Here is a 27,040-nt window from a genome sequence, read left to right on the forward strand (position 1 = left end):
AGTCCCTGCGTTTTTGTCGGACTACCAGGATGTATTTGATGAGCCCAAACTCAGTTCTCTACCTCCTCATAGGGATTGTGATTGTGCTATAAATTTGATTCCTGGTAGTAAGTTTCCTAAGGGACGACTTTTCAATTTGTCAGTGCCGGAGCATGCTGCTATGCAGAGTTATATAAAGGAGTCTTTGGAGAAAGGACTTTTTCGTCCCTCTTCCTCCCCTCTGGGTGCAGGATTCTTTTTTTGTGGCTAAGAAGGATGGTTCCCTGAGACCTTGTATTGATTATCGCCTTCTAAATAAAATCACGGTCAAATTTCAGTATCCTTTGCCATTGTTATCTGATCTGTTTGCTTGCATTAGGGTGTCTAGTTGGTTCACAAAGATAGATCTTCGTGGTGCGTTTAACCTTGTGCGTATTAAGCAGGGTGATGAATGGAAAACTGCATTTAATACGCCCGAAGGCCATTTCGAGTACTTGGTGATGCCTTTTGGACTTTCTAACGCTCCTTCTGTCTTTCAGTCCTTCATGCACGACATCTTCCGCGAGTATCTGGATAAATTTATGATTGTGTATCTGGATGATATTCTGTTTTTTTCTGATGATTGGGAGTCCCATGTTAAGCAGGTCAGGATGGTGTTTCAGGTCCTGCATGCCAATGCTTTATTTGTGAAGGGCTCAAAATATCTTTTTGGAGTCCAGAAGGTTTCTTTTTTGGGTTTCATTTTTTCCCCTTCTACTATTGAGATGGACCCAGTCAAGGTTCAGGCTATTCATGACTGGACTCAGCCTACATCTGTTAAGAGTCTTCAGAAGATCTTGGGTTTTGCTAATTTTTACCGTCGCTTCATTGCTAATTTTTCTGGTGTTGTTAAGCCTTTGACGGATTTGACCAAGAAGGGTTCTGATGTTACTAATTGGTCTCCTGCGGCTGTGGAGGCCTTTTGGGAGCTGAAGCGCCGGTTTTCCTCGGCTCCGGTCTTATGTCAGCCAGATGTCTCTCTTCCTTTCCAGGTCGAGGTTGATGCTTCTGAGATTGGAGCGGGGGCTGTTTTGTCGCAGAGAAGCTCTGATGGCTCTGTGATGAAGCCATGTGCTTTCTTTTCAAGAAAGTTTTCGCCTGCCGAGCGAAATTATGATGTCGGTAATCGGGAGTTGTTGGCTATGAAGTGGGCATTTGAGGAGTGGCGACATTGGCTCGAGGGAGCTAAGCATCGTGTGGTGGTCTTGACTGATCACAAAAATCTGATTTATCTCGAGTCGTCCAAGCGGCTGAATCCTAGACAGGCTCATTGGTCATTGTTTTTCTCTCGTTTTGATTTTGTGGTCTCGTACCTGCCTGGTTCGAAGAATGTGAAGGCTGATGCTCTTTCTTGGAGTTTTGTGCCTGACTCTCCTGGAGATTCTGAGCCGGCTGGTATCCTCAGAGAAGGGGTGATTCTGTCTGCCATCTCCCCAGATTTACGACGAGTGCTGCAGGAGTTTCAGGCAGATAGATCTGACCGTTGTCCACCGGAGAGACTGTTTGTCCCAGATAGATGGACCAACAGAGTTATTTCCGAGGTTCATTCTTCGGTGTTGGCAGGCCATCCTGAAATATTTGGTACCAGAGATTTGGTGGCCAGGTCCTTTTGGTGGCCTTCCTTGTCACGGGATGTGCGTTCCTTTGTGCAGTCTTGTGGAATTTGTGCTCGGGCTAAGCCTTGCTGTTCTCGTGCCAGTGGTTTGCTGTTGCCTTTGCCTGTCCCGAAGAGGCCTTGGACGCACATTTTCATGGATTTTATTTCGGATCTCCCTGTCTCTCAGAGAATGTCTGTCATCTGGGTGGTGTGTGATCGTTTTTCTAAGATGGTCCATTTGGTGCCCTTGCCTAAGTTGCCTTCCTCCTCCAAGTTGGTTCCACTGTTTTTTCAAAATGTGGTTCGTTTGCACGGGATCCCTGAGAATATTGTTTCCGACAGAGGATCCCAGTTTGTGTCTAGATTTTGGCGGACCTTTTGTGCTAAGATGGGCATTGATTTGTCTTTTTCATCGGCCTTCCATCCTCAGACGAATGGCCAGACTGAGCGAACTAATCAGACCTTGGAAACCTATTTAAGATGTTTTGTTTCTGCTGATCAGGATGACTAGGTGGCTTTTTTGCCATTGGCCGAATTTGCCCTTAATAATCGGGCTAGTTCTGCTACTTTGGTTTCGCCTTTTTTTTGTAATTCGGGGTTTCATCCTCGTTTTTCCTCGGGTCAGGTGGAGCCTTCTGACTGTCCTGGAGTGGATCTTGTGGTGGATAGGTTGCATCAGATTTGGCATCATGTGGTGGACAATTTGAAGCTGTCACAAGAGAAGGCTCAGCGCTTTGCCAACCGCCGTCGCTGTGTGGGTCCCCGACTTCGCGTTGGGGACTTGGTGTGGTTGTCTTCTCGCTTTGTTCCTATGAAGGTCTCCTCTCCCAAGTTCAAGCCTCGGTTTATAGGTCCTTATAAGATTTTGGAAGTCCTTAACCCTGTGTCATTTCGTTTGGACCTCCCTGCATCGTTTGCTATTCATAATGTGTTCCATCGGTCGTTGTTGCGGAGGTATGTGGTGCCTGTGGTTCCTTCGGTTGAGCCTCCTGCCCCTGTGCTGGTTGAGGGAGAATTGGAATACGTGGTGGAGAAGATCTTGGATTCTCGTATTTCTAGACGGAGGCTTCAGTATTTGGTTAAGTGGAAGGGCTATGGTCAGGAGGATAATTCCTGGGTTGTCGCCTCTGATGTTCATGCGGCTGATTTGGTTCGTGCCTTCCATGTGGCTCACCCTGATCACCCTGGGGTTTTTTGATGAGGGTTCGGTGACCCCTCCTCAAGGGGGGGTACTGTTGTGGTCACAGGTGGTATTGTGTGAGTTTTGTTTTTGGGCTCCCCCTGGTGGCTTTGTTTGTTATCCTGCGGATCTGTGGCTGAATCAGCTGCCTCGTTATGCACTAGGGAGTTTCCTATTTAGCTCTGCTTCGCCTCCACTTGTTGCTGGCTGTCGATGTATTCAGTGCTATTCTGAGCTCCCCTGATTATCTTCGTTTTCAGTCTCTTCTGGAGAAGCTAAGTTTTTGTTTGATTATTTTTTGCTCATCAGTCTGCAATATGATTTCAGTGTATGATGAGTTTAGTCCAGCTTGCTAATATGTGAGTTCTTCCTGCTGGTAAGCTCTGGGGTACAGAGTTGCTTCCCCCGCACCGTTAGTTGGTGCGGGGGCTCGAGCAATCTCTGCGTGGATATTTTGCTTAGGGTTTTCTATTGACCGCACAGCTCCCTTCCTATTTTCTGCTATCTAGTGTTAGCGGGCCTCATTTGCTAAATCTATTTCATCTCTGCGTTTGTGCTTTCCCCTTAACTCACCGTTAATATTTGTGGGGGGCTTTTCTATATCTTTGGGGTCATTTCTCTGAGGCAAGTAAGGACTTTACTTTCCCTCTAGGAATAGGTAGTTTCTCAGGCCGTGAAGAGACGTCTAGGATTTTCAGGTAACGTTCCACGGCTGCCTATAGTTGTTTGCGGATAGGTTCAGGTTTGCGGTCAATCCAGATACCACTTCCCCAGAGCTGGTCGTCGGTTTAGTTACTTAGCTAGTCAAACTTGCGATCCTTCCCAATAGGATCATAACAGTCTACCTATGATGTCAATTACAGACCCCTCATCTTTTTACGTGGGAGAACTTGCACAATTGGTTGCTGACTAGTGTTGAGCATTCCGATACCGCAAGTATCGGGTATCGGCCGATACTTGCGGTATCGGAATTCCGATACCGAGATCCAATACTTTTGTGGTATCGGGAATCGGTATCGGGATCGATATTAATGTGTAAAATAAAGAATAAAAATAAAAAATATTGATATACTCACCCTCTGACGTGCCCTGGTTGTAACCGCCAGCCTCCGTTCATAAGAATGAGCGCTTGAAAGTCCTTAGATGACGTCGCGGCCTGTGATTGGTCGCGGAGCGGTCACGTGACCGCAATGCGACCAATCACAAGCCGTGACGTCATCTAAGGTCTTTTAAGCGCTTGAAAGACCTTAGATGACGTCGCGGCTTGTGATTGGTCGTGTGGCGGTCACATGACCGCTCACGCGACGTCATCTAAAGTCTTTCAAGCGCTTGAAAGACCTTACATGACGTCACGGCTTGTGATTGGTCGCATTGCGGTCACGTGACCGCTCCGCGACCAATCACAGGCCGCGACATCATCTAAGGACTTTCAAGCGCTCATTCTTATGAACGGAGGCTGGCGGTTACAACCAGGGCGCATCTGAGGGTAAGTATATCAATATTTTTTATTTTTATTCTTTATTTTACACATTAATATGGATCCCAGTGCCTGAAGGAGAGTTTCCTCTCCTTCAGACCCTGGGAACCATCAGGATACCTTCCGATACTTGGTGTCCCATTGACTTGTATTGGTATCGGGTATCGGTATCGGCGATATCCGATACTTTTCGGGTATCGGCCGATACTATCCGATACCGATACTTTCAAGTATCGGACGGTATCGCTCAACACTATTGCTGACTAAATACTTTTTTTCCTTACTGTATATATATGTATTCTATGTGTATATATCTATTCTATCCATTCTATTCTAACCTGTCGCTCTGTGATTTTACTGAGAGCGGCACATGAATTGCCAGCTTTTAGTCTATCTTTTACCGAATGTTACTGATTTTAAGAAAAATGTACCATATTCATGCTGAATTTATGTTTGGCGATTGTTTTCCAAACATATGCACTCATCTCTATTCAGGGATCATCAAAAAATAATACATTTTTATCAGAGAACAACGAACAATTTAAAAACACTAAAAAAGTCCAAACTCATGGACTACAAAAATCAATCCACAATATAAAGCGCAATACTCATAGTCCTAACAGGCATAGAATCATAACCATATCTACAGCAATGATAAACTGATCAATAGTATTAGTACCTGCATGATCCCTATAGTAACCTATGCCAATATTCAATAAATGTAATAAGCCTATATCAGTAAAAAAAAAAAAGCAGTCCAAATGGACTCACTGAGCCCCACTGAAATGCACACATATTCTGTCATCACAATAAGGATAATGAACATGTGTTAAGGCATAGAAAAAACAGCAATATGAATAAGAAGACAAATAGAACGACAATATAAATGAGGAGGCAAATAGAGATGATGGCATAGGAAGTGAAAGGGGTTGAAATACTTAGGAAATGTCCAGCAGTAAATTCAACCCCATATGCAAGGAAATTGTCGGAATAGGAAACATGGACCCACACGTATTGACACCTAATGTGTCTTCCTCAAGGTAAGTTAACCTCTGAGTAATATGTTCCTCTGTAAATAAAGGTGGTGCATGAATATGTGAAAAGGGCAAGGGAAATGTATATACAGGTGCTTCTCACAAAATTAGAATATCATCAAAAAAGTTAATTTATTTCAGTTGTTCAGTACAAAAAATGAAACTCATATTTTATAGAGCCATTACAAACAGAGTGATCTATTTCAAGTGCTTATTTCTGTTAATATTGATGATTATAGCTTACAGCCAATGAAAACCCAAAAGTCATTATCTCAGTAAATTAAAATACTTTATAACACCTGCTTGAAAAATAATTTTAAAATCTTAAATGTTGGCCTACTGAAATGTATGCTTAGTAAATGCACTCAGTACTTGGCCGGGGGTCCTTTTGTATCAATTACTGAGTCAATGGGGTGTGTCATGGAGGCGATCGGCCTGTGACACTGCTGAGGTGTTATGGAAGCCCAGGTTGCTTAAATAGCATCCTTCAGCTCGTCTGAATTGTTGAGTCTGGGGTCTCTCATTCATCTTGACTATACCCCATAGATCCTCTATGGGGATAAGGTCAGGCGAGTTTGCTGGCCAATCAAGCGCAATGTTACTGTTGTTTTTAAACCAGATATTGGTACTTTAGGCAGTGTGGACAAGTGCCAAGTCCTGCTGAAGAAGGACATTTCCATCTCCAAAAAGCTTGTCAGCAGAGGGAAACATGAAATGCTCTAAAATTTTCTAGTAGATGGCTGCGCTGATTTTGGTCTTGATAAGACACAGTGGACCTACACCAGCAGATGACATGGCTCCCCAAACCATCACTCATTGTTGAAACTTCACACTAGATCTCAAGCAGCTTGGATTGTGTGCCTCTCCACTCTTCCTCCAGACTCTGGGACCTTGATTACCAAATGAGATGCAAAATTTACTTTCATCTGAAAACAACACCTTGGACCTCTGAGCAACAGTCCAGTTCTTTTTCTCCTTGCCCTAGGTAAGATGCTTCTGGCATTGTCTATTGGTCATGAGTGGCTTGACTCAAGGAATGCAACACTTGTAGTCCATGTCCAGGATACGTCTGTGTGTGGTGGCTCTTGTGAATATCCCCCAAATTTTTGAATGGCCTTTTCTTAGCAATCCTTTCAAGGCTGCGGTTATCCCGGTTGCTTGTGCACCTTTTTCTACCACCGTTTTTCCTTCCACTCAACTTTCCATTAATATGCCTGGATACAGCATTCTGTGAATAGCCAGTTTCTTTTGCAATAACCTTTTGTGGCTTACCCTCCTTGTGGAGTATGTCAATGACTGCCTTCTGGACATCTGTCAAGTCAACAGTCTTCCCCATGACTGTGGAGCCCACTGAAACAGATGAAGGGACCTTTTTACCTTTTTAAATGCTTAGGAAGTCTTTGCATGTGTTTTTTGTTAATTATTATAATATACTGAGATAAGTACTTTTGGGTTTTTATTGACTGTAGGCCATAATAATCAACATTAACAGAAATAAACACTAGCAATAGATCACTCAGTTTGTAATGACTCTATTCTATATAATATATGAATTTCACTTTTTGTATTGAACTAATAATCGTCTAAGGGTCACGTTTGTCTATTTGTCTGTCACGGAAATTCAGAGTCGCTGATTGGTCACGGCTGGCCGGCCATGACCAATCAGCGACGGGCACAGTCCGGCCACGAATTCGCCCTTCCCTACTCCCCACCACTCAGTGCCCACTCCCTACTCCCCTCCAGTCAGTGCCCCCATATACTGCTATATACTACATGGGCTGTGTTAGATACGACGTGGGCTGTGTTATATACTGCATGGGCTGTGTTATATACTGCATGGCCTGTATTATATACTACGTCTCTGTGCTATATACTACGTGGGTGTGCAATATACTACGTGGCTGGGCAATATACTACATGGCTGTGCTATATACTATGTGGCTGTGTTATATATTACGTGGGCTGCATTATATACTACATGGGCTGCGTTATGTACTATGTGGGCTGTGTTATATACTACGTGGGCTGTGTTATATACTGCGTAGGCTGTGCTATATACTACTATACATATTCTAGAACACCCGATGCATTAGAATCGGGCCACCATCTAGTTTCTAATATTTGGGTATTCATATCGAATAACGAATACAATGCAAGTCAAAGCCGAATATTTTTCTGCTGGACCCAACAAACAGATCTGGGGGCCTGAGAAAAAAGCTGAAATGAATGGGAAAGTCCTACAACTAAATGGAAACAGCATGGAGAAAGTGCCTACATGCCTTTCTGACTCACATATGATATCTGTGAATAATGTTGTCAGACTATGTTGTCAAAGCGCTGCGGAATATGTTGGCGCTATATAAATAAAATTATTATTATTATTATTTATACTATTGCACCGGTTTTATAGATTTATAAGAAGACCTACCAAACCTAAATTGTTTTTTACAGGGAAACATGCTAAGAAACATCTTTCATTTATAATTACTTATATATAACGCAATGTATAAATATATAAAATATACTAGCTGAAGAACCCAATGTTGCCTGGGCATAGTAAATACTGTATCTGTGGTTAGTTATGGCACCTCACTTCTCTTATTTTCCCATCACGCCTCTCATTTTCCCCCTCACATCTTTCATTTTCCCCCTCACATATCTCATTTTCTCCCTCACACCTCTCATTTTCCCCTTCACTCCTCTTATTTTTCTCCTCACTCCTCTCATTCCCCCTCACTCCTCTCATTCCCCACTAACACTTGTCATTTCGACCTCACATCTGTCATTTTCCGATCACTCCACTATTTTCCCTCACTCCTCTCATTTTGCACTCACACCTTTTCATTTTCACCTCACACCTCTCATTTTCACCGCACACCTCTCATTTTCCCTTCAGTATATACATGTTTGTCATCTCCCTTATATATAGTATACACCTGTATGTCATCTCCTGTATATAGTATATACCTGTATGTCATCTCCCCTGTACTGTATATAGTATATACCTGCATGTCATCTCCCCTGTAAATAGTATATACCTGCTGTATGTCATCTCCTCCTGTATATTTTATATACCTATGTGTCATCTCCTCCTGTATATAGTATATACATGTATGTCATCTCTTCTGTATATAGTATATACCTGTATGTCATCTCCTCCTATATATAGTATATACCTGTATGTCATCTTCTGTATATAGTATATACCTGTATGTCATCTCCCCTGTATATAGTATATACCTGCTGTATGTCATCTCCTCCTCTATATACCTGAGTCATCTCCTCTTTTATATAGTATATACCTGCAGCATGTCATCTCCTCCTGTATATAGTATATACGTGTGTCATTTTTTCCTCTATATAGTATATACCTGTGAGTCATCTGCTCCTGTATATAGTATATACCTGTGAATCATCTGCTCCTGTATATAGTATATACCTGTGTGTCATCTCCCCTGTATATAGTATGTACCTGTATGTCATCTCCTCCTGTATTAGACCTCGTTCACACATTATTTGGTCAGTATTTTTACCTCAGTATTTATAAGCTAAATTGGCAGCCTGATAAATCCCCAGCCTACAGGAACCCCTCCCCCCGGCAGAATATATTAGCTCACACTTACACATAATAGGTCATGTGACTGACAGCTGCCATATTTCCAAAATAGCACATTTGTTGCTCTTGTAATTTGTCTGCTTATTAATCAGATTTTTATTTTTGAAGGATAATACCAGACTTGTGTGTGTTTTAGGGTGAGTTTCATGTGTCACGTTGTGTGTGTTGAGTTGCGTGTTGCGACATGCATGTAGAAACTTTGTGAGATGAGTTTTGTGTGGCGACATGCATGTAGCAACTTTTTGTGTGTCGAGTTGCATGTGACAGGTTAGTGTAGCAAGTTGTGTGTAGCAAGTTGTGTGCAGCAAGTTTTGCGTGTGGCGAGTTTTATGTGTGGTGCATTTTGAGTATGTGCAAGTTTTGTGTGAGGCAACTTTTGCATGTGTTGCAACTTTTGTGCATGTGGCAATTTTTCCGTGTGTGCAAGTTTTGCATGTGGCGAGTTTTCCATGAGGTGAGTTTTGCACGTGTGGCTAGTTTTGCATGAGCCTAGTTTTGCATGTGGCGAATTTTGCATGTGGCAAGTTTTGAGCGGTGACTTTTGTGTTTTGACTTTTATGTGGCAAGGTTGGTGTATGTGTGGTGAAATGTGTGCTGAGGGTGGTATATGTGTTCAAGCATGTGGTAGTGTGTGGCATTTTGTGTGTGTGTTCATATCCCCGTTTGTGGTGAGTATCCCATATCGGGGCCCCACCTTAGCAACTGTACGGTATATACTCTTTGGTGCCATCGCTCTCATTCTTTAAGTCCTCCATGTTCACATCTGGCAGCTGTCAATTTGCCTCCAACACTTTTCCTTTCACTTTTTCCCCATTATGTAGATAGGGGCAAAATTGTTTGGTGAATTGGAAAGCGCGGCGTTAAAATTTCACCTCACAACATAGCCTATGACGCTCTCGGGGTCCAGACGTGTGACTGTGCAAAATTTTGTAGCTGTAGCTGCGACGGTGCAGATGCCAATCCGGGACATACACACACATACACACATACACACACATTCAGCTTTATATATATATATATATATATATATATATATATATATATATATATATCTCTTTCCCTTATACCTTTCACATAGCATTTTGGCTTTAGTTTTTCCTTTTACATTTGTGAGGGACCTCACTTAAACATTTGGGAGGTCCCTCCCTCATTCAAAATTGTTAGCTAGAAAGTGGAATACATATTCCCAGCACTTGACAATGCCTTCTAAAACATGCACATTTGAATTTTGGGCTTCACTCGCCACCATCACTACATGCACCGCCATGTCATATGCTGCCCTCTCTTCACATTTTCAGAGGACCTGCAAGTGCCGAGTTTTGAGAGCTACATAGTTCATTTTGGCTACTGGAACCCAATGGAGCCACTGTCATAGCTAGTGAAGCCGTTGGAAGGTGAATATAATATATGAGTTGGGGGAGCTGTATGATCAATGTCAGTAAATTGGATTCTACCAGACACACCGAAGTACTTAAATTAAATTCTTTATGCAGTGCATTACTGTGATTGGCAGGCAAGCCCAGCATGTTCACTGGCGGCAAATAAAGCATCAAACTTGCTGAGTGGGTCACTCGAATATACCGAGGTGAATACCTAATTACTTGCCAAATAACGAAAAGCCCGAATAGCGTGCTATTTGTGTGAGTAACGAATAGTGCCAAATGTATTTGCTCATCAGTAACTATCAGTTAATTTATGCCAGCTGATCGACTGTGAGCAAGGAAGCTCTCATATCTGTCTCTTTTTTCCCTGACCACCATTAGCCTTCAGTCTTTGACTCATGGGTCACTCTTCCCCTTCCTGAGATTATGCACAGGCACTGAATCATTGAGCAGGATTTTCTCATCAGATGGGGGGTGCACATGCAGATTGCTAGTGAGAGCCAGCATTTTCATCTGCACATGTGCCACCCCTCTGATGAGACAACTCCAGGCAGATGCACAAGCACTGAATAATTGCCCTGGCTTTTCTCCATAGGGAAGGTGGTGCATGTGCAGATTGGTAGACCGGCTGATGCGATGTCATCAGGAACTTACTGTGTGCACTGCCTCGTCTGATGAGATGATCAAGGACAATTATTCAGGTTCTGTGCAAAATCTTGGGCAGAGGAATAGAGTAGAATGACCTGTCAGTCAAAGATTGAAGAATGACGGTGGGCAGGGAGATAAGGCAACAGGTATGAGAGCTGGAAGTGCAGTGTCCACTCACTACACTTGCGATTAAAACTTCAGAGATGGATTGCTCTACTATTTCAAAACTAAATACTACAAGATGGGTATGTATTTAAAAAGTATTAAAGGGCATTTAAGTGGCTTTATTAAGGGACCTTACTTCCTGATGGCAAGTTACCTTTTAAAAAAAAAAAAAAGTGATAAATTGTGAGCTGAAATGTAATGGCATGTAACTCCATAAAAAACTAGACGGCACTGAGAAAAAATAAATGTTATCATCTATTTTTGTATTCATTTCATGCTTTTATTCTATTCAATATTACATGTATGCAGTTACTGTATGTAAATTAATCACTACATGATACTAAAATTGTACTTACCATATAGTTTTCATTAACATCCGGACTCATCAGTTGCTCCTGCACAGGGGGTCCTAATTCTGGGCTGTCATTGTTGAGACCATACAGATATTGTGAGTCTTCAGTTTTTACTTTAGCACAACAAAATGTCACAGATTCATCTATTTCCGTTTTAATAGCTATCCTGGCATTCAACTTGTCATTCTTTCTTCTGTTTTTTAATCGTTTGTGCATTTGTAATTCTACTCGAAGGTCTTCTGCCTGTTTTTGTTCTTGGAGTAATTTCCACGTCAGATTTTCAATAACTTTCTGCTTCTCAAGAAGAACTTGGTCATCATCAATTTCCTGCATTGCCATTTCTTTGTCTTGAATTGTTGTCTCTGTATCAGAACTCTCCATAACAGTGCAAGTTGTCTCAGATGTCTCTTGAAGATTATCAGTAAAAGATGGTGATGTGGATTTCTGAAATGTGCAAAGTGCCGTGGAACTAGTCTTTAGTGTTGATTGATTTTGTAGTGAAGGTAATTCAATGACTGGAGTTAACAAGCCCACACTTTGAATGGGGGCTGGAATGGTTTTTGTTCGGGGAATCTGGTATGGCCTAAGTCGTTCCAGTAAAGCTGGCTTTGTTCCTGACACAGGTAGTCCTCTCTTTCGTAGATGTTGGCGTAATTCAGAAACCTTTCAAAGTTAATTGTACAAACAAATTTTTAAATGTTAATCATGCCTCTCTAATAGTTAACTTAGTAAGTAGGTGATAAATAAAGATAAGTTATATGAAAGCATGAATACCCTGAAATCTAATATATATTTACCAGAACACGCTGTCATGCGTGTTTGTAAGGAATAAAACTATTTCTGGCCATTATATGACTTGTATACTACATATTTAACCAGTTTTGCTCTCTGCATGCTCTACCATTTGAAATGGACTGTAAGGTAGTGTGATAGAAATATATATATCATGTAGATCTCACTTGCATGTATACTCCTTTAAATCATATATACTTACATAAAAAAGCAAATATATATAACTATATACTCAGCTACTTTATAATCAATTGCTCAACTTAATCACATGAGTTAGGCCAGATGGTCCTTGGTACTTTCCAATATGTCTCAAACACCAGAAAACAGGAAGTTAGACCAGATGGTTCGAAACTAATGTCTAAGAATGTTGCTGACTAGCAGGATAAGGGTGACAGCTATTTCCAAGAGTGCTAAATCAGCTTGTTGCTAGGTAGACCATAGTTCGACTATGCCATGTACTCAGTTAAATACATTATGTACTCAGTCAGCCAATGAAATAATAGCTAAATTGTATGTTAATTTACTAACCACCCCCCTTTTATACACTTTTATAAAACTATGTATCAAGGAATAAACCAGAGATCTGGATGGAATGCTAAACTGTCACTTTGTGTCAGAGTTCATTCTTTCTTGAGCGCTCAATATATCTGATAATAATTGGGAATGGTCACAGCATATATACCGGGATAGATTTATCCCAAACCAAATTTCCATATCAGGTGGCGCCCAATGTGGGGCTGGACGAAGATATCGCACAGGGGACCTTGCTGACCGGAAGTACGAGGGTGCCGGCCGGGGCCTTGGCTCACAGGCCGGAGACTGCAGCTCCATCAGAGTAAGGTAAGAAAATTCTGTCATCTTACCTGAATGTCCCCTGTGCCCAGTCCGGGTCTATACCTTTAGCCTGTCAGGTGTGGTTACCACCGCATTCCCAGGTAGTATAAAAAGTCCATGCCTGTAATCCAAACCCTGGGATATAAGTCGAGGTGTCTGCTGTGTGCTGTGTATGTGTTCTGTGTTTGTGTAAGATCTGGGAGGAGAAAAGGAACAGTGACTGCTTTTTGCTTGTGGTTGCTGGGTAACAGACCACAGGAGGTCAAATCGCTCGATAAGTTATTGCAGGATTCCCATGCATAGGAGAAACAGGTAGTTTGTTCTGGGGCAGGCAGTCCCAGGCTCCAGGCACGGGAAGTGATAACTTAGAGGGCTACTGCAGATTCCCGTAGTGCCGGCGATTCAGTCAGGACGACTGGAACGGGGTGGTAGATTTCCTGCTTGTTGTGCTTCTCACTCAGGCGGCCAGGGCACAGGTGTGCCCAGTGCGATTGGCAGTAGTCTGTTCCCAGCGCAACCTGCACGTGTCACAAAATAATAAAGAGGGCCTATCGATTTCTCCTGGACGTCTATTTGTTTGTTAATGTCACGTTAATGTTGCTTAAGTGCATACAATTGTAAAGTATGTAAATTGTAAAGGAAAGTTTTTTTGTTTTTTTTTATAAAAAGGTATTTTTTAATGGTAGAAATAATGTCTTTTTTCAAGTTATTAACATCATCTCAGGACTTTTGCTATGACAATGATTCATGAAGAAACCCTTTAATGAGAGCATTTTATTATCTCACTCAAAAATCATAAGTATCTATGAAAATACAATAGAAACATAAGCTAACAATGCACATAGACAACCTACGATGCCGGACACAAAGGATTCAATCCCTTTTTCATAGCCAGTAAGGAAACGTGTTAGCTGCCATAAAACCACATCTGATCTACGTGCAGAACTGTGACATGACAGATGCATCCAGTAAAGACCCTCCAGTAATACGCAGGATCATGGTCTGTACTGTGAAGAATTTCTACTATTCTTGGTGAACCATTCTCCAGATAGGACGATATTGATGATAAGGACATGAGCGTCTCACTGATCACACAAATGACGAGTCTGGATGGAGGCACCGGTGTAACAGTAATCAGCGGAAATGTACAGATTGTACTTTTTGACTTCTAGTACATTAATATCATCCAAGGCTCAGAGAGGAACTTGGTAAAGTCTTTTAGGGATGAAAACACTCAGTCACTCGACTCCTCGTCTGCGCTGAATCTGGAGAAGAATATTGGCTGGCATTTCAGGATACGCAGGTTTACCAGGCAGGCCGTCTGTGTTTTGCTTAAGTCCAGTACAGTAAGAAGAAGCACCCGCTGACCCTCAGCTCCGGTGACCTCTTTGAAGCTAAACTTTGGGGCACTTCCACAAAAATACACATGTGGGCAGGTGTGCAGAATGAACGGGTCCGACTTGTAGAACGGGTAACACCCCAAAGTATCCGGAGCAGTAGGACACATGTGTCTGACTTGCAGGGTCCACTCCAGAATCTCCAGGTGGTCCCGCATGCTGGAGTACCTGTATATATCACTGATGTTCTGACCAGCCGAGCCCAGAAACCTGACGCCATCCATTTCTGCTTCATAGGGGTTTGTCACCAACTGAAGGGTGGAGAATCGGGCGGACTGGGGGAACATGCAGCGATGCAGGGGCTGCTGAGGAAGGATGTAGTTTGTGGGATCAAAGGCGCCGGGCATGACATCCACAAAGATGGAGGCACTGAGCTGGAGGAGGACTTCATCCAGCATCTTCACTGCCTCTACACTTGCTGCCTGAGTTTTCTTACTCAGATATTTAGCCTTATGTAGAGATTCCTTGCCCTGAGTGTTCTCGCTGAGTAGGTTTCCGGCCAGAATGACACGAGATATCCGAGCCACACAGCCCTGCTCCTCTTCTGCTCCGGCCTGCCCGGTCACCAAGTCAAGAAGCAGCTGTAGCCCCAGCAGGCTGTCCCCGCTGCCTCCTCCGAGGCCCAGACCTGATGTCAGCAGCACATACCTGTCTTCTTCCAAATCTGGAAGAGGGGACTGTGAGGGAAGGGAGGCCAGGCAGAAATCTTCTATGGTGAATTTCCCAGCGTCGCCTTCTTCGCCGAGGACGGCGATCACAGCACCGGTCACAAACATCTGCACATCGGTGGCGCCCTCTAACCGGATCCTCTGCAGCTCGTCTTCCAGAATGGGTTCATCTGAATCACTGATGTATTTATGCCTTGCAGGTTGTGGCAGGATATCGTGCTCTTCACTGATCTCCCACAGGATGGACGGCTGCAGCTCCATGGACTTAAACAATGTTCCCACCACACAGCACCTCTCTCCCACCTGGACTTCACATAGCTTCCACACAGTTATATCATCGTCCTATTTCTTCTTTGCACATTCTGTAAGAAGCGGCCTCATATGTAGCAGTCGCGTGGCATAGATGTGGGCGTACTGGCGGGTGAAGGTTCGCTCTCCCAGTCGATAGCTCTCCGAGCGATTGGTGTACAGGGCATTGGACACTCTGGTGAAAGTGGCAGGGGCTTCAGATGGAGGCGAGAGGAGTCCGGGCCCGTGACTGACAGACAGATCTGTGAACATCATGGCAACCTGTGACATCAGGGGAGTCCTCCAGCAGCTCCCGCCACTGCAGCGCTTCTTTCAGCTTTATTCCTTGATACATAGTTTTATAAAAGCATATAAAAGGGGGATGGTTAGTAAATTAACATACAATTTAGCTATTATTTCATTGGCTGACTGAGTACATAATATATTTAACTGAGTACATGGCATAGTCGAACTATGGTCAACCTAGCAACAAGCTGATTTAGCACTCTTGGAAATAGCTGTCACCCTTATCCTGCTAGTCAGCAACATTCTTAGACATTAGTTTCGAACCATCTGGTCTAACTTCCCGTTTTCTGGTGTTTGAGACATATTGGAAAGTACCAAGGACCATCTGGCCTAACTCATGTGATTAAGTTGAGCAATTGATTATAAAGTAGCTGAGTATATAGTTATATATATTTGCTTTTTTATGTAAGTATATATGATTTAAAGGAGTATACATGCAAGTGAGATCTACATGATATATATTTCTATCACAAGCCCCCCTTAGATATCACTTGCCCTAATCCTAGCCTCCTGTCCCAAAGCGCTGCAACTCTTTTGTGCTGCCGGTGAACTGACATATGCCTAATGCACATGCCCTACCCCGTACAGACTTTTCGCAAATGGGCGGTCAGGAGATCTGTCCCTAAAGGGGGGTAGAAGCATGCATAGTCTCATATTGGTGAACTTGTCCAATCAGTTCCACATATTCATCATCATCAGGGTTGGAGGAGCCGTCAGGTGGGTGAATCTGAATTCGGATAGGTTCGTCCAGGAGGAGATGTGGCATCAGGTTTGTTGTTTCCTTGACTGTCTTTTCCATCATCCTGCGGATACAAGGGATTACGCAGCAACCAGAAATTATCACAAGAACAAAAATAACAAGTATGGCTGCCCCAATCTGTGCTAGCAACCTTTGCCATCAACTCATCCATCCAAAGTACTGGTCCCAAGGATCTTTCACTCCTGAGTTTTGTTTCAATTCCTCTGATAGCTCTGTGAGTTTCTGTATCGCCACCGTGACTTTACCATTGGGACCAGTATTGTCTGGGATGTAGGTGCAACAGGTGTCTTTGATCATTTTACAAACACCTCCTTTCTCAGCTAGAATCATGTCTAAGGCCATCCTATTCTGGAATGCCATGATGGAAGTGGGGCCAAACTGGTCTGCCAGACCTTTCAGAGCATCTCGGGTGTAGTTATCAAATCTCTGCTGGTTGTAATACACGTAATTTATCCAATCAACATTTTTGTTCACAGTTATTATTGGCAACAATGACTCAAATCCTGCCTTGACCTGGTCCCTGGCTTTAAATTCATCAGGTACCCCCCTAGGCACACCTACGGTGTCTCTATAAACATGTGGATCAAAACTGCCTTTTGGGGCACTTGCCCGTTTTGGTCTGTTTACTGCAGTACTGGGTGAGGACTCATGGGTGTAGAGAAAAAGGTGGAAGGGCATCAGAATTTTTGCCAGTGCACATTGGCCTACCCAAACACCCTTCATGCTCTCCTCCTTCTCTTTCACCACACCCTTTGCTTCCTTCTCTCTCCCCCCCTTCTCCAAACCTCCCATCTTTTCCCCAATCAGCTTCTCTCTCTCTCTCTCTCTCACTCTTCACCCCCGCCTTCTGCGCACCTTATATCTCTACTTCCCTCTTTTCCTCTGCGCCACGCAACTCCTCCTGTCACGAACTCTCCTTCTCCTGCTTTGTTGCCTGTTGGGCAGGTGCCGGACTCAGGCAGTGTGGTCTCTCTGTATTCGGTGCTCACAGCACAAGGAACATTCTATGTACCAAATAAAGTCCAGCCTCTACCAGTCATGTTATTGGGGGATGAGGGTGGAGATCCCCCATTAGAAGGCACCCCCCAAGCTGCAGCAGGGTTCCCCCAGGCACATCCAGCAGCAGGCAGCTCAGGTCCGGGGACAGGGGGGAGGTCACTGGCACCACCATCTGATGATGATCAGTATCCCCGGTCAGAGCAGCCAACATTCACACCACAATGGAACTATAATCCTCCACAGCTTCAGCAGGGTGGAGAGACATCCTCTCGCAAAAAGGCAATTCCTAGAACCACCTATCAGCCACTGCATGACCCCAGTACACGATATTGCAGCGCCCCAGAGTCCTGGTCGTTGCAGTACTGATGCTCCGCCGCTAAGGGGGGCTATGGTACGTCTGATGGCACTGAAGGAGTTCACCTGACCAGGTATCACAGACACCAATACACTTCACAGTCTGGCCTCCAGGGGGAGCTAAGGGTGCTACTGGGGGTTGTATAGGAAGTTAGAGAGAAGCTGACTGGGATTTGAACAGGCAAAACCCTGTGGCAGAGGGTGTTGCGGGGAGAGACTCAGGGGGGTCCCTGTCAGGGGTGGGATCCTGACAGAGGCCTAGCGAACAGAGAGAATGTTACGGGACCGTGCCTGCACGAGATAGCGGCGGTGCCCCAAGAAAGGACAAGGAGCGAGGTTTATTGTGCTGAGTGAGAAACGAGATCAACGCAACAAGGAGAAACACCAGTAGGAGTCGTGCTGTAAGACGAGGCAACATCTTACTGAGGCGCGCAGCCGGTGGCCGGAACGCCGAGGAAGTATAGAGCTCCAGGCCTAACTTCAAACCTATGGCAGGACAGTCAGCTATAGGCGGGCTGTCTCACACAAATCACCTACGAAGACACAGGGGGGCAACAACAGGAGAAGGGCGACACTAGGGTCCAGGAAGAGCTCCGAGCCTACCCGTCATACGGGTGCGTCCTAGCCATATCATCTGGGGGACGAAGAAGAACATCAGAATCGAGTTGTGAGGGAACACGAGAAACAGACACAACAGTTGTGGGGACTATCCCGTAAGCACAGCAGGGGAGGACCACAACACACAAGCGCTAGAAGGTAGGCACAGATTTCCACCTGCAAAGGGAACTCTGGAGGTGCCATCAGACCGGCCGGACTTGCGCAGCCTGGTTAACCGTATTCCGGACTGAGGATCCTGAAGCCTTCAGTAAAGAGGTAAAGAGACTGCAACCTAGTGTCCTCGTTATTTACTGTGACCAGCACTGCACCGCACTACCACCACCATCCACACCTTTCATTGGGCGCCCCTCAGCAGGGTCATGGACTGGGTCTAGCCACCGTGACAACCCCAGAGCAGAGACCCAGAGGCCCGGTACCGGGTACCCCTCGGCCCTGTGACAGTGGGGGCGCAACAATATCACAACAATTCCTCTGATGAGGATGAAGAAGGGACTTCATACATGCTGCCCAGTACTATAAAGAAGAACCAACAGGCACCCAGAAGACAGAGGCAGATAGAAGCACCACCTTTACACTATGTGCACTTCACCCCAAGTCAGGTGACCAGCATCCTCAACAATCTTCCAGACCCAGAGATGCACCCCATGCCATTCTACAGAAGAATGCAGCAGAACCAGCGCACATATGCAGCCACCTGGAATGATCTGTGGGCTGTGATGGAGATAAAGGCAGGTTATGCCTTCTGGCCAATCATAAAGGAACACTTCAAGATTGCAGCAGACTTAGATGTACATGCCTGGGAGTCAGGGCCGAAGCTGATTGAACAACTCAGAGAGTGGGCCAAAGGCAGGCTGGCCGGACAGGCCCTCAGCTTACACGACATGAGTCAGGAGAAGACAGAGTCTGTGGAGAAGTTTCATGGCAGAGTAATGCAGGTCTTCCAGGACCTTGGTTTCACCATTCATGACCAGATACACAGGCAAATGTTGGCACAGGCCTTTGCACATGGACTCAGAGAGCCAATCAGGAAGCCACTGATAGTGGATAGGCCCGAATACAGGTCAATAGTAGTGGTGAGCGATACCGTCCGATACTTGAAAGTATCGGGATCGGAAAGTATCGGCCAATACCGGCAAAGTATCGGATCTAATCCGATACCAATACCCGATACCAATACAAGTCAATGGGACTCAAGTATCGGAAGGTATCCCTGATGGTTCCCAGGGTCTGAAGGAGAGGAAACTCTCCTTCAGGCCCTGGGAACCATATTAATGTGTAAAATAAAGAATTAAAATAAAAAATATTGATATATTCACCTCTCCGACGCAGCCTGGACATCACCGCTGGTAACCGGCAGCCTGCTTTGTTTAAAATGAGCACGTTCAGTACCTTTCATGACATCACGGCTTCTGATTGGTCGCGTGCCGCTCATGTGACCGCCACGCGACCAATCACAAGCCGTGACGTCATCCCTCAGGTCCTAAATTCCTAATTCTAGGAATTTAGGACCTGAGAATTACGTCATGGCTTGTGATTGGTTGCGTGGCGGTCACATGGGCGGCCGCGACCAATCACAAGCCGTGACGTCATCTAAGGCCCTGAACGCGCTCATTCTTAGGAAGGAAGGCTGCCGGAAAGAAGCCGAGGGTGAGTATATTCCTATTAGGTATATACTCACCCTCGGACGCGCCCTGCTTCTTTCCGGCAGCCTTCCTTCTTAAGAATGAGCACGTTCAGGGCCTTAGATGACGTCACGGCTTGTGATTGGTCGCGGCCGCCCATGTGACCGCCACGCGACCAATCACAAGCCGTGACGTAATTCTCAGGTCCTAAATTCCTAGAATTAGGAATTTAGGACCTGAGGGATGACGTCACGGCTTGTGATTGGTCGCGTGGCGGTCACATGAGCGGCACGCGACCAATCTGAAGCCGTGACGTCATGGAAGGTACTGAACGCGCTCATTTTAAACAAAGCAGGCTGCCAGATACCAGCGGTGATGTCCAGGCTGCGTCTGAGAGGTGAGTATATCAATATTTTTTATTTTAATTCTTTATTTTACACATTAATATGGTCCCGATACCGATTCCCGATACAACAAAAGTATCGGATCTCGGTATCGGAATTCCGATACGGCAAGTATCGGCCGATACCCGATACTTGCGGTATCGGAATGCTCAACACTAGTCAATAGCAATGGACACCCTGCTCACAGTAGCCAAAGGGATCGAGTCCCAACCAGGAGTGCGGAAGACAACACCTCTCATGGCAGCCATAGACTCTGAAGAGCCACCGCAATACCGAGACAGAAGGAATGTCAGATGTTTCAACTGTGGCAAATTGGGTCATTACCAGAGCCGGTGCAGAGCTCCACCACAACCCAAGACCCTGCCCAGAGGAGCAGGCCGAGGAACAGACAAGGTAAACAGTGAAGAGCCCCATCCATAGGACAGGGGCAAGCCAGGTCCTCAAGACGCAACGCTCCTGACATGCAAAACCCCATCAGCAGGACCAACCCCTCAAATTACCCTGAAAGTGGATGGCATTGTCAGATCTTTTCTCGTGGACACTGGTGGAGCCAGAAGTGTGATGAGACATGTGGAACTCCCTGACCCTACCTGCTTATCAGAATCCTCTGTGTCTTGCGTAGGCATTGATGGTCAAGTCAGACATTCTCAGCTTACAAAGCCTCTGAGTGTGTGCACTCAGCCAGGACACTCTATCCTGTCCCAGTTCGTGGTGTCAAGAACCTGCCCACACAACCTACTGGGGGCAGACGTACTACAAAAACTGAAAGCAACCATAGTGTTCCAGGAAGATGGGACCGTGACCCTTTCTTCACCTCTGACCCAGGAAGAATCAGTGATGCTGGCCGCCCTACAGGAACCTCAAGCAACCGATGGAGGCCTACCCAAGGAGGTACTGGACGTAGTACCAGAAAGGCTATGGTCTAAGGGACCCCAAGATGTGGGAAAACTTCAAGTTGCCCCGGTGCGGGTATCACTGAAGCCAGGCACTCCATATCCTCGTAAGGCCCAGTATCCCTTGTCCATCGCCCAGAGTCAAGCTGTCTCAGACCAATTGAAGGTGTTCATGGAAATAGGGGTCGTTGTCCCTTGCACCTCTCCTTGCAATACCCCGCTTTTCCCCGTCAAGAAAAAGACTGTAAAAGGAGAGCCAGCCAAGTTCAGAATGGTACATGACCTAAGAGCTGTGAATAATGCTACAGTATTTGAAACTCCAATTGTGCCGAATCCGCACACCCTGCCCTCAAATGTGCTTTTCACAGCAACAGTGTTCACGGTGATTGACCTGGCTAATGCTTTCTTCAGTGTTCCCCTCCATCCGGACGACCAGTTCCTGTTTGCCTTCATGCATCAGGGGGCACAGTACACATGCGCGGTGATGCCCCAAGGGGGCCCAGGACAGCCCCTCATAATTCACCAAAGCAATGTCCACAGTTCTCGCCAACTGGATCACAAAACATGCAGAAGTGACCCTGCTACAATACGTGGACGATCTACTCCTTTGTGCAGTTGACTTTGACATGTGTAAAGCACATTCCGTGTCTCTCCTACTCTACCTGGCGCAGCAGCGCTGCAAGGTCTCAAAGAACAAAGTCCAGTGGTGTCTGAAGCGAGTAACATTCCTTGGGCACTGCATTGCTCACCAGACGAAACACCTGACAGATGATCGGAAGACCACAGTGGAGAAGATGGCTCCTCCAACAACTCCAAAGGCGCTACAAGCTTTCCTTGGTCTAGTTTCGTATTGCAGAGCCTGGATCCCTGATGCCTCAGTCCTAATGCAACCTCTGTATGACTGCGTTAATGCAACCCCATTCCTGCTAACAGATGTGGCCTTCAGTTCGTTCAAGAAGCTAAAAGACTCTGTAGTCTCAGCGCCAGCACTAGGCCTACCTGACTACAAGAAGCTATTCCGTCTCTACCTGATGGAGAAAGAAGGCCATGCTACTGGAGTCCTAACACAGACTCACGGGGGAAGACAGAGACCTCTAGGCTACTTTTCAGCTTGCCTGGATCCAGTTGCAAGGGGAGCCCCCTCCTGCATGAGAGCAGTATTTGCAGCACACGCCCTCCTGGACAAGACTGCTGACATCATTCGTGGACGTCCACTGGAAATCCTGGCTCCACATGACATCTCAGCAATCCTCAACCAAACCCAGCCAAAACATTTATCCACCGCAAGACATCTTCGCCTGCAGTGCTCCCTACTACTGCCTGACAACGTCACCATCTCCAGATGTACAGTCCTCAATCCGGCCACTCTACTCCCACTCCCAATGGGGGATACGAATACGGACCCTTCAGATCAAAATCTGCACGATACCTTCCACAAGGATCTGGATTTGCTCCGGACAGATGACCATGACTGCTTCAGCATCATGCAACAGGAAACAGCAGGACTACCCAATGTGGCAGAAGAGCCGCTGACCAACCCAGAGTTGATCCTCTACGTAGATGGCTCCAGATTTGCAGATGATGAAGGAAGATTCCACACGGGATGTGCAGTGACCAGCAATCAAGAAATCCTGTGGTCCAGAAGTCTGCCGCCTAGCCTGTCAGCCCAGGAAGCAGAACTAATAGCGCTGACGAAGGCCTGCCAGATTGCAGAGGGCAAAACTGAGAACATATACACCGATTCAAGGTACTCGCATGGCATAGCACACGATTTTGGACCCATCTGGGCTGCAAGAGACTTCGTCACAGCAAGCGGAACAACCATGAAGCATCATGGAGCCATTAAAGACCTGCTGAGCGCACTTCAACCTCCAAAAATGGTGGCAGTACTGAAAGTCAAAGCGCATGGAAAACTGAACACAGTAGAGGCACGGGGCAACAACATTTCCGATATGGCAGCCAAAGAAGCCGCCAAAGGAAGACAATACAGAGAAGTGGGAGAGGTCGTGGAGCCGGACGGCTACTACGTGGCAACTGAGGACAAGACACCAGATGAGATGACGTCTTGGGATCTATTCAAGAAGTTGCAAGAGCAAGCTCCAAAGGAGGAGAAGGAGAGTTGGATGCGGAAGGGTGCAACACATCAAGAAGGAAGGGTATACTCAATGGACTATAAACCCTGTTTACCCTGAAGCATGTACCCTATGGTGGTCCACATGGGAACATGGGGCCACGCACAGATCAAAGACACAGATGAATGATCTGATTGGTGCTTACTGGTTTGCTCCAGGGATCTCCACCCTAACAGCCAAGTTCACAAGCAGCTGTTTGACATGCGGCAAATGCAACCCCGGAAGAATGGAGAAAGTTCCCACACATCATCTTGCCAGACTGCTGTACCCCTTCCAGAGGATCCAGATAGACCACATCCAGATGCCACCAAGTGGAGGATTTGAATATGCCCTTGTGGTCATGGACGTGTTTTCAGGATGGCCAGAAGCTTTCCCAGTGAGGAATCAGTCAGCAAAGACTACTGCAAAGAAGCTACTTTCAGACATCGTGTGCAGATACGGGGTCCCAGAAGTGATAGAGAGTGATCAGGGTCCCGCATTCACAGCAAACCTCACAAGGGAGATTTGGTCAGCACTAGGGTCAGACTTAGGCCTACACACTCCCTACCTCCCTCAGAGTAGCGGGAAAGTAGAAAGACTAAATGGGACACTTAAGAACAGGATGTTGAAAGTTGCCCAAGAGACATGCAAACCATGGCACGAAACACTTCCCATTGCACTGTTTAGTGTAAGGCACACTCCCCGGGGCCCAGAAAAGCTGTCATCACATGAGATTCTGTTTGGGTCCAGCCCTAGGTTAGGGGTATTTTTCCCTCAGCAGTTGGCAATGCAATATGATACTTTGTCTGCTGATGTAATTCAACTGACCAAAAAACTAGCTGATGTCCATTCTCGAGTTTCTCTTCATTACCAGATCCAGGAGTGGTACCCGGTACGCACTCCCTGAAACCAGGAGACTGGGTGTTGGTAAAGAAGTTCGTGAGGAGAATGCTCGACCCCAGATTTGACGGTCACTTCCAAGTACTGTTGACGACACCAACCTCTGTGAAACTAGAGGGAAAACCCACTTAGATCCACGTATCGCACTGCAAGAAGGCTCCCGTACCAGAAGATATGCCAAAGCCAGAATGATCCTGTATATCCTCTGTGTGATACATATTCTGGGGGCAGAAGCTCCACGTGCACCACCTCTGGGAGGGGAGATTACCAAGGATGGGGATTACACTATTTTCTGGTTCGATACATCAGCACACATAATTACATACCTGTTTGATTACAGCAATGTGGTACAATGCCCATCCACACTGCTGGACAGCTAGGGGCATGGGACTCAGTATATTTGTGTTGTAGATAAATATTGGGGTGACAAATGTGAATACTGGGGAGCGGCAGCATGGAACACTGGTGACAGTTGGGGATACAAACCCCCATCAGCCCTAAACAGAAAAGATAAAGATGGCAAGTCACTAATTGACCGTATGCGCCTAACAAAGCAGGCTTTCAGGAAGGGATGCAGCACCAGGGGAGAATTCAAACGACTCATACTTAGCATTGAAAACCCCTCCCCAGGTGATGCCGGTACTTATATAATGAGCAGTACACCTCAAAGTGGTGAGCGCAAACCCCCCGTGCAGTACTCAGGAAAATTTAAGCTGGCAAATGTAGCTGACAAGCCCAATGTGACTCAGGAGACCCCTAGTAACGTAATGGTACGGACAGACCCGACCTGTGAGGAGACTTTAGCAGTAGAGACTGGGTTTTCTGAAACCAATTACTGGCTAGAATGGGTAAGATACACAGCCCAAGAGCATAATGGGAGTCGCTGTTATGCATGTGCCGGAGCCAGACCCCATCTGGGCACAGTGCCACTTGACATCCCAGAATCCCAGCAGGCCTGTTTCCTCAGTATATACACTAACTCATCTCATTCTGCATCCTGTGAGGGCTGTAAGTCTAAGTACCCACTCATGACTAAAGATACACCCCCAGGGGCTGGAATAACAATATACCCTGGTAATTACACCTGGTACACATGCACAGGGACTGGCAGGGATGTAAAAAACTTCACCAAGGGGTTCTGCTCAGAGTACAGTACCACCACTGACAACCTAATTAATCATGTGGTTTCCCTAGGTGACATATACTGGATCTGTGCTGATATGAAGATATGTAGTAGACGGGAAGGTGTTTGGGTAGGCCAATGTGCACTGGCAAAAATTCTGATGCCCTTCCACCTTTTTCCCTACACCCATGAGTCCTCACCCAGTACTGCAGTAAACAGACCAAAACGGGCAAGTGCCCCAAAAGGCAGTTTTGATCCACATGTGTATACAGACACCGTAGGTGTGCCTAGGGGGGTACCTGATGAATTTAAAGCCAGGGACCAGGTCAAGGCAGGATTTGAGTAGTTGTTGCCAATAATAACTGTGCACAAAAATGTTGATTGGATAAATTACGTGTATTACAACCAGCAGAGATTTGTTAACTACACCCGAGATGCTCTGAAAGGTCTGGCAGACCAGTTAGGCCCCACTTCCATCATGGCATTCCAGAATAGGATGGCCTTAGACATGATTCTAGCTGAGAAAGGAGGTGTTTGTAAAATGATCAAAGACACCTGTTGCACCTACATCCCAGACAATACTGGTCCCAATGGTAAAGTCACGGTGGCGATACAGAAACTCACAGAGCTATCAGAGGAATTGAAACAAAACTCAGGAGTGAAAGATCCTTGGGACCAGTACTTTGGATGGATGAGTGGATGGCAAAGGTTGCTAGCACAGATTGGGGAAGCCATACTTGTTATTTTTGTTCTTGTGATAATTTCTGGTTGCTGCGTAATCTGTTATGATCCCTAGTGGCTGAGGATCACAAATAGACCAGCAAGTGATTAAACCAAGGACGAGCTCTAGGGAGATGGTAACTGGACTGATCGCAAATCTGAACCTATCCAACACAACTAGAGGTAGCCGGTGAACGTGCCTAAAAAATTACTAGACGTCTCGAGCCAGCCTGAGGAACTAGCTACTTCTAAAGAGAAAGAAAGACCTCGCTTGCCTCCAGAGAAATAATCCCCAAAGATATAGAAGCCCCCAACAAATATTAATGGTGAGGTAAGAAGAAGGCACATACATAGGGATGAAATCAGATTCAGCAAAAGAGGCCCACTAGTACTAGAAAGCAGAAAAATAGAGCAGGGGTCTATGCGATCAATAAAAAACCCTTACAAAATATCCATCCTGAGATTTCAAGAACCCACACACCAACTAACGGCGTGTGGGGAGAAACTCAGCCCACTAGAGCAACCAGCAAGCGAGGGAATTACATTTTAGCAAGCTGGAACAGAAAACATGATAAACACTGCTGATCAAAAAATGAGCAAACAAAACTTAGCTTGTCCTGGATGAACTGGGAGCAAGGTAGTCAGAAAGAATCGGAGTAGCACTGATTACATCGCCAGCCGGCAATAAGTGAAAGTAAAACAGAGCTATATAGGAACCTCCCAGAGGATAATAAACCAGCTGATAGCCAGAGACCAGCAGGATAACAGACAAAGCCACCTG

The 27,040-nt window shown here is 45.6% G+C and overlaps 1 protein-coding gene and 1 pseudogene across 1 annotated transcript in view; both read right to left on the reverse strand.

The window, feature by feature from the left end:
- LOC143764759 (myocardin-like) overlaps positions 1–27,040 on the reverse strand; it is a 618,138-nt gene that overhangs the window by 10,380 nt on the left and 580,718 nt on the right. Inside the window, exon 10 of the mRNA XM_077250689.1 lies at positions 11,474–12,133. Coding sequence (XP_077106804.1) covers positions 11,474–12,133 — 660 coding nt within the window. The remainder of the gene's footprint in view (positions 1–11,473; positions 12,134–27,040) is intronic.
- On the reverse strand, positions 13,798–15,782 carry LOC143764758 (DNA polymerase delta subunit 2 pseudogene; annotated as a pseudogene).

Source organism: Ranitomeya variabilis, chromosome 4, assembly GCF_051348905.1.
Source record: "Ranitomeya variabilis isolate aRanVar5 chromosome 4, aRanVar5.hap1, whole genome shotgun sequence".
In the NCBI taxonomy this organism is placed as follows: domain Eukaryota; kingdom Metazoa; phylum Chordata; class Amphibia; order Anura; family Dendrobatidae; genus Ranitomeya; species Ranitomeya variabilis.